Genomic DNA, 9,078 nt, shown 5'->3' on the forward strand with positions numbered 1-9,078 from the left:
TTGGCAATCCAATTACTAAATTTTTTGAAATTAATTTATTTAAATGTTCCATATTTATATGAGCAATTCTCGTATGCCACAACCATGATTCATCCTCTTTGCTTAGAAAGCATTGAGCATGATTTAGGGTTTCATCTAGATTTATCATGTATACATTATTAGTTCTATGTCCTACATGTTTTATTTTCTTGTCATGTTTACTTTCAATAAAGCAATTATGAGAATCAAATGACACCAAAAAAACCTTTATCACATAATTGACTAACACTTAGTAAACTATGTATAAGACCATCAACAAGTAAGACATTTTCTATGGAGATAAAAGGATTCGTACCTATTTTTCCAACTCCAAGAATTTTACCTTTGTTGTTGTCTCCATAGGTCATATGTCCACTATTCTTAGGAGAAATATGAGTAAACTTTGATGCATCTCCCGTCATGTGTTTAGAGCAACCGCTATCAATGTACCAGCTTTGCTTCAAAGAATCCTTCATTCATATAATTATATTTTTGATTTAGGTATCCAAATTTTCTTGGGTCCTTGAATGTTAGTTTTGACTAAAGATCCTTTTGGAACCCATACCATTTTTCCAATGCTACTACTATTTTTCCTAAAATAACATGTTGATGCACTATGTCCTTTCTTACCATAGTAAAAGCATGTCAAGAAAGGAGAACTAGTTTTTTGAGAGATGCAAAGAAATTTTTATACATCTTTTTTCGTTTTTCAGGTTTATACCCTAATCCAGCCTTATCAAAAATGCATCTTTGTTTTCCTAGTATAATATCTAAATTATTTTTGCCAAGAGTAAATTTGGCAAGAGAACCTTTTAAATCTTTAATTTCTTCTTTAAATATGTTACAATATTTACATGAATGAGATGCTTCATTGCTTTCTTGTATTAAACATTTAGTAAAGGATTGGTTTGTATCTATTGGTTTTAATGTTTTAACTTCAGATTTAAGATTTTCTAATTCTACATTTAATTTCAAAACTTCCTTTTCTAAATTTGAAATAGTTTTCTTAGAAAATGAAACTAATTTGGCAAGTTTGATAGATTCTTTATGCAAGTCATTGAATGCATCTTGAAGTTCATCAAAAGAAATAGATAAGTCATAGTTAGAAGATGTTACCTCTTCTTCACTTTCATAGTTTTTGGCCATGAGACTTAGATTTACAACTTCATTTTCTGAATCACCTGATGAATCCATGTCATTATCTTCCCAAGTGATACAAGTTTTCTTTCCTTTCTTATCTTTAAAGGTTTTCTTGTCAGATTTTTCCATTCTTCTTTTGAATATAGGACAATCAACTCATAGGTGTCCAGGTTGATTGCATTCATAGCATTTTGGAACAGAGGAGGAATCTTCTCCTTTATTCTTTGGATTGAAGTTTGATCTTTTTCGATTTCCTTTGTTTCTTAGAAATTTATTGAATCTTTTTACGAAGAGACTGAAATCATCATCTTATTCTATATTGTTATGTTCATTCAAGTCCTCTTTGTCACTTTCTTCACGAATAGAAGATGAGACTTTAAGTGCAATTCCTTTCTTCTTTTTGTCATTTTCTTCATGTTGGTTGAGTCTCATAAGTTCCATTTCATGTTCTTGAAGTTTCCCAAAAAGAATTGAAGAGACATGTTGGTGAGAGTTTTTAATTCTGCAATTGCAGTTACCTTTGATTGTCATTGCCTGCTTAAACATCTCAACACTTTGTAAATGAGATCCTCATTAGAAAATATTTTTCCTAATGATGCAAGATGATTAACTATATGTGTAAATCTCTTTTGCATATCTTGTATGGTATCATTTTGATTCATTCTAAAAAGTTCATATTCATGTGTGGGAGTGTTTATTCTGGATCTTTTCACATCAGTTGTGCTTTCATGTGTTACTTGTAATGTATCCCACATTTCTTTTGCATTTCTAAAATTTGAGACTCTAAAATATTCATCCATGCCTAATGCAGAAGTAATTATATTTTTGGCCTTTAAATTATATTGAACCATTCTTCTTTCATCTTCATCCCATTGTTCTCTAGGTTTTTCTATAGTTGCATTTTCTACTACCATTCTAGGGATGAAGGAATTTCAATGGCTCCCCATTTATTTAAATCTATATCTTCTATAAAAATTTGCATACGGGTTTTCCAATAGTGATAACCTTCACCATTAAAAATCTATATCTTTTTCACTATCTATGTAAACTCTTTACAACCTTTGAACACACCTTGGGATCCCTCATCCTTGTGTTCAAGATTCTCACAAGCCAAGAGACGAACAATCTCTTGATTACAACTGTGTTTATAAGATGTATAGAAAGATTTCTTTCCTTTTGAGCAGATGATACAAATTGAAGATCTTAGAAGAATTCTCAATTGATTTGCAAGTGTTTGGCCAAATAGTAGTTTTTGAGAGAATTTGACAATTGGATTCTATTTTGAAAAATCTCTAAATATTTTCAAAGTCAAGACACATATATATAGGCCCTTTGGTGGCTGTTCAAAAACAATTTTGAAGAGATGTGTCTTTTCAAAATATTTTCTGAAATTCTTTTACTGGTAATCGATTACAACATTCTGGTAATCGATTACACAGTTAAATTTTGAAGAGTCATGCCTTTTCAGAGGATTTTCTAAAGTCTCATTGTTGGTAATCGATTACAAGAATTTAAAAATTCAAATTTCAAAAACTTTTGATAAGCCATGTGCAATCTATCTTTGGTAATCGATTACAACACCTGGTAATCAATTACCAATTCAAAAATACTTATTTTGAACTGATCAATCTTTTTTAAAAACATTTCAAAAATAAACTTTGAGGCCAAAACTTATATCAATCAATATGAGATTCTTTTAACAAATGGACTAAGGCCTTATCTTTTCTTGATCTTGTTTGCTTGATCTTGAAGCAATCTTGTTTTGGATATACTTTGGCATCATCAAAACTTGTATGCTCAAAACTTGTATACTTAAATTCTCATAAATGAGTTCTTAAGAAACTTAGAGACAAAGAATTATTCATCTACTTCATAATTAATCAAACACTAAGCATGAAACATATAAAAAACTAAAGCACACACATGGCTAGACTAAAAACAATCAATACAAATGCCTCATCTATCAAAATGTGTTAGGCATTGTAAAATTATCTAACCAAAAACTAAAGTAAGGGTTTCATGCTCTTTAAGCTTTGTTCTAACATTATCAACATTTTTGCAACTACCTTGTTGTCATCCACTACTTCACCATACAAACTCATTTGGTTCACCACATGTGACAACTTTGAACTACACTCCTTAACAGATTCATTCTCCTTCATTTTCAGCATTTCAAACTCTCTTCTAAAGAGTAAATAGCTTGATGGAATGTAATCTTTCATCAGTTGTTTTTCTCTTCTTCAATTCACCCCGTATTTGCTTGGTTGTTTCTCAATGCATGACATTGGTAAACACATCATTCACCTAGGCTGAATGTAGACATGTAACATTTTTCTCTTTCTTCATGGTCTCTTCCTCATGTTACCTGATTTGAGCCATTGTAGGATTAGTTCCCAATGTTGGAACTTGTTTATCTTGATCTACATACTCACATAAGCCAAAAGAGTTCAAGCATGATCTCATTTTGACTACCCATATGTGATAACTTTCTCTAGAAAATTGAGGAACAACAAAGACAACATTTCTCCCTGAAGCCATTTTTATTTCTCACCAATGTTTAGTCTCTCCTCTTGAAGTGTTTAATTTCCACTCTTAATTTTTCAAACCCACGCCTATAAGAACAAAGTTCTAGATACCACTATTAAACGAAGGTAACAATGAACATAAAAACCATAAAACTTAAAGAGTGGAGAAAAAGATGAGAGAGCAAAGCAATTTTTGTATTTGATGTAGAACAATATTGTTTTGCATGTTTTCATTCATATTTAACTGCGAATACATGAGAAATAAAATTCCATCATGACACCATACATGTTGTCATCAAAAGACATTCAACCACTAACTTAAAAGTGCAATTTTGCCCAAAATAGAAGTAAATATAATCCCACCAACATTACTTACTAACGCAAGTAACCAACTTGGACAATTAAAGATCATCACAACAGTAAATAGTAAATAAGAAGACTTTTACAACCATAAATTTAACATAATTCCTTATACTATTAGTAAATACAGGGCATCTAGAGGCCACATCCCACTGATTCAGTATTTCTTGAATATAGTAGATGACTATAGTAAGTTTACATAGGAAGTATGAAACACAATCTAAGATCCAAAATTTTGTCACTTTGGTAGAAAATTATTTTAGTGCATAAGTTAAAGTTAAACACCTTACGCATTCTTATTATCCTCGTAAAGGAATACTACACCAATGCAGTTGCATGTAGACTCCAACAATATTGGAGAATGGGGCCAAAGCATCAACAAATATTGAATGTTGCTTATGCTTTGATGCTTATTCAATCCTCCCCTCCAAAGTTTCTATGTAGTTATACTCAATTAGTCATGCAATATACTTAATAAATTGGGTACTAATTAATGTGCTTCTTGACAAGACTCTTTTTTTCTTATTCTTTTTGGGCAATTGCATGATTTTACCTCTTAAAAGGTTTTTGGTTACCTTTTTTATTTGTTCATTTTAGTTTAGAATAAGAGCAACTTTGATGGTAATGGTCAAAAATATGTTTTCCTCTATTTGAAACTTGGAGCAAAAAGTTTTCAAGCATTACAATTCAACTTTCTTTTCTTATTACTCTCTAAACAATTTCAATTTTCATAAGTTGTTTCACAATTTTGAAAGCCTTATAACTTTAATTTATCATGTTATAAAATAAAATACTTATTACTACTAATAATAAAATTTAATATTCTATTTTAATTTAAAATTAAATGATGTTAACTAATTTTCTTGATGGGTGTGATTTGATTTTTCTTTGCTTATATTTTAGTCCAGTCCGGGGGGTGGGGGATAATACTTTTTCTAGACTCATATTCATATATAACAAAAAAGTTATTTTGCATCGACTCAAATATAAACAAATCTAATTAATTTCATCTCTATCTAATGATATCATTCCTAAAACACTTTTCATTAATTGCAACTCAATTTTGTAGGATTCTATTTTATTCATGATATCAAGTTCCAATGAAAGATAATTTAGGAATAACCTTATCTTTTTACTTGATATTAGTAAAATTAAATTATTTCAACTAACTTTCTTAAATATAATTATATAATAAGGAGTTTAGTAACACATTATCTAACACATTTTTTCAAATACATTTTTTTTCTAATTAGTTAAAATTTATTAGAATTACAAAATTAGGAGATAAAATTATTAAATATGATGTGAGACATACAAAAATTTATTATTTCTAATAAATTTCAACCAATGTGTATTTTCTAACATTTAAGTTAAAAGGTGATACTACAAGAAAACTTGTCAATTACTGTTTAAACATGTTTAATCTTTCTTTGAAGTGTACGTGGCAATATAAAGGAACTCCTTGTTGAAAAGTGTGGATGATAATAATGATAGTAAAGTCACATAATAAAAGTTCGTATTAAATGATAATAAATGAGGTAAAAAAATTTAGAACCTCAAAAAAAAGTCACGTTAAAAGTTTATTAAATGATTATTCTATTTTTCTCTTATATTTTCTTAAAAAGGCAGTTGGTAAATTTTGATTATATATATATATATATATATATATATATATATATATATATATATATATATATATATATATATATATATGAGATAAATATCTTATATAAAAGTGACATAATTAAATTTAAATCATATAATTAAATATAAATAGTCAAAATTTAATGTTAATTGACCGTTTAAAAAGTCATGTGAGTTTTTTAAAAAATATATTTTTTTAATAAAATTATATAACTATATTGAGTATAAAAATAAAATATGAGAAAAAATAAATTTAATGGAAAAAAATAATTTTGGCCAATTATATATAGATACCTCAACATCCCAAACACTCCAATTTCTATCATTTCTCTCTATTTATTATTATTATTTTCTGATTGGTTAAATGTGACTATGCATAAAATATAAATTCTTAAAAATACATACATAATTAAATTAATTCAAGTGAAAAGCATTGTTGAAAGAGATCTTCTTGCCTTCGATGGCGATGGCTGACCAAATATTCACTTGCCAACAAACAGCATAATCTAAAACATAAAAAAAAAATAAAAAAGATTGAAAGAGAAAGAGAGAAAAATATAAAACCGTGGCATATTTTCGTATTATACTAGTACTATTATTGAAGATATATATATAAAAATAAAAAGTAGTAGGAGACGACTATTTGTTTAGGGTTTCAATTCAACAACTTGGACCCAGAACAGAACAGAACAGAACAGAACAGAAAGAAATAAGACTAAAAGCCCCCTCTATATTATTATTTTCCAATCAATCCAAGTACTCTCCAATCTCTTTCATCATAAACAAAGATTCTTCTCTATTCTCCAACTCTTTTGCTTCTTCTTCCAAAGTGGCATCAAAAACTAGAAGAAAATGGGGTGTGGCAATTTGTTCTTCACAGTCCTCATAACCTTCTCAGTGGCACTCATAACATACAACATCATAATCTCTGCCAATGCCCCTCTCAAGCAGGACTTCCCAGGCCCCTCACGCCCCTCCATCAAGGTGGATCCCCTCATCAAGATGCCACTCCACAGATCATCATCCTCGGAGAAATCAAAAAAGAGGTTGTTTCACACTGCTGTCACTGCCTCTGATTCTGTGTACAACACGTGGCAGTGCAGAGTGATGTACTATTGGTTCAAGAAGTTCAGGGATGGAGGAGGAGACGAATCCGGGATGGGGGGTTTCACCCGGATCCTGCACTCGGGGAAGCCTGACCAGTTCATGGATGAGATCCCCACCTTTGTTGCTCAGCCTCTGCCTGCTGGGATGGATCAGGTTTGTTTTGGGTTCTTAATTGAATTCTTTTGGTTCTTGCAAAGTTATGTTTTTGTGGGTTTGGTTGTGTGTTGTGTGCCGTGATTATGCAAAAAGTTGTTTTAAAAATGAAATTTTGATGTGGGGGGTTGAGTTTCTGAGTGATTTTGGTCAATGACTGATTTGTAATTTTTAAGTAAGGTACATTTCCCGGGATCAAAATCATTAGTTTATTCCTTATTGTTATGAATTCTAACCCATCTCTACTCTATAACAGGGTTACATAGTCCTTAATAGACCATGGGCATTTGTGCAGTGGCTTCAACAAGCAGATATTAAAGAAGAGTATGACCTGCTTAACTTCAAATCTCTATATTTAAAACTGGAATCATTTTCTTCTCTTGGGATTTTGGTTTTGACTTTTGTTAGTACTGTATATCAGTTACATATTGATGTCAGAGCCAGATCATATAATTGTCAAACCTATACCCAACTTAGCCAGAGATGGGCTAGGAGCTGCATTTCCTTTCTTTTATATTGAGCCTAAGAAGTATGAAACTGTGCTAAGGAAGTACTTCCCTGAGGAGAAGGGACCAATAACCAATATTGATCCAATTGGGAATTCACCTGTTATTGTTGGAAAGGTATATGTCAATGAGTTTTCTTTGATAATAATGAATACTCTTGATTTCGGTACACTTTTCTAATTTTGTGTGGAAAAATGTTAGGAATTCCTCAAGAAGATTGCTCCCACATGGATGAATGTTTCCCTGGCAATGAAGAAGGATCCTGAAACTGATAAAGCTTTTGGATGGGTGCTTGAAATGTAATTTTATTGTTTTCCTTCTCTAATCCATAATACCCTTTCTTAAAAACTTGACTTTTTAATGTTTTTCTTTTGTATCATTGATTTTTAGGTATGCTTACGCTGTTGCATCTGCTCTTCATGGTGTTCGTAACATATTATACAAGGACTTCATGATTCAGGTTCAATAAGGTTCTCTTTTATTTTATTTTTTTCTAATGACCAGTATTAATAAGTAAATTATACAAGGACTTCATGTTAAGCTTAGAACAATTTATAAGAATTGGTATCATACTTCTTTCTTGTTAATGTATGTAACATGCTATAGAAGTCACATTGTACGAGAATAATGCTATAATTCATTTTCAATTTTCAACCTAGACTTTTTTCTTATTATTACAATTTGAAGGTTTTTGGTCTATCCTTCGTTGCTTTTGATTTTCTAATATTACGCTAAAACGCATACTTACATTGTCTGTATAAACTGAATTTATTAACATTTGTTTGTTTATTATGCGTGTCAGCCTCCATGGGATCAAGAAATTGGCAAGACATACATAATTCACTACACTTATGGCTGTGACTATACAATGAAGGTACTGTGTTGTGATTGAGCTCCTACACATTTTTATTCCGATGTTCATTGAAGGAAAGATGAAAAGGAAAATTGATTTATAATAGAATTATCACTCAAGGAGCAGGACATATACATCTCTCTCTTATTGTTAGTGTTGTTGCTCAATGTATGATAAATATTTAGGGTGAGCTAACCTATGGAAAGATTGGAGAATGGAGATTTGATAAAAGATCTTATGATAAAGTTGCTCCCCCAAAGAATCTGACATTGCCACCACCCGGTGTTCCAGAAAGTGTGGTATGTTTTCACCTCCCTCTTACTAGATAATGTGGTTTTGTTCAGTTTCATTCTTTTTTGTGGCGGTTTTCTCTAACATTCAGTTGTAAACCTTTACAGGTGACTCTCGTAAAAATGGTGAATGAAGCTACTGCAAATATTCCAAATTGGTGGTCATAGGGAAGGTTAAAGGTGTTGCAAATTACGATAGTTGGAGAATGCGTTGGACCTATGGCCATTTTAAATGGAAGGGCATTGTACACGTCATTGCTTATGTATTTATGCATTCTTCGAATATAGTTTGACCAGTGAGTGAGACAAACCTGTGGAATTGATATCACTGGTGCTTCTACAAAATGCTTTGGTTCAACTTGCTTCACCTTAATTTTCATTAATCCTAAAGGTGTCTACTAATTGAAGCTAGCAAAATACATTTCAACTATTCAAGACATGAAAATTTTGATAACCAAGGGGAAGCTCGTTTAACAAAAGGC

The 9,078-nt window shown here is 30.9% G+C and overlaps 1 protein-coding gene across 1 annotated transcript; it reads left to right on the forward strand.

The window, feature by feature from the left end:
• Positions 1 to 6,329: 6,329 nt before the first annotated feature.
• LOC100813136 (hydroxyproline O-arabinosyltransferase 1) lies at positions 6,330 to 8,941 on the forward strand. The gene is made up of 8 exons (XM_003544555.5): positions 6,330 to 6,947; positions 7,204 to 7,271; positions 7,369 to 7,570; positions 7,655 to 7,752; positions 7,844 to 7,913; positions 8,256 to 8,327; positions 8,492 to 8,605; positions 8,705 to 8,941. The coding sequence occupies exons 1-8, from the start codon at positions 6,540 to 6,542 to the stop codon at positions 8,762 to 8,764; spliced, it is 1,092 nt and encodes a 363-aa protein (XP_003544603.1). The 5' UTR covers positions 6,330 to 6,539; the 3' UTR covers positions 8,765 to 8,941.
• Positions 8,942 to 9,078: the final 137 nt, after the last annotated feature.

This window comes from Glycine max, chromosome 14 (genome assembly GCF_000004515.6).
Source record: "Glycine max cultivar Williams 82 chromosome 14, Glycine_max_v4.0, whole genome shotgun sequence".
NCBI classification, from domain to species: domain Eukaryota; kingdom Viridiplantae; phylum Streptophyta; class Magnoliopsida; order Fabales; family Fabaceae; genus Glycine; species Glycine max.

Coding starts and splice junctions, on each gene's coding strand:
- LOC100813136 (XM_003544555.5), top strand. CDS start 6,540: ATGGGGTGTGGCAATTTGTTCTTCACAGTCCTCATAACCTTCTCAGTG. Junction 7,272..7,368: donor CAAGCAGATATTAAAGAAGA/GTATGACCTGCT, acceptor ACTGTATATCAG/TTACATATTGATGTCAGAGC. Junction 7,753..7,843: donor TTTGGATGGGTGCTTGAAAT/GTAATTTTATTG, acceptor ATTGATTTTTAG/GTATGCTTACGCTGTTGCAT.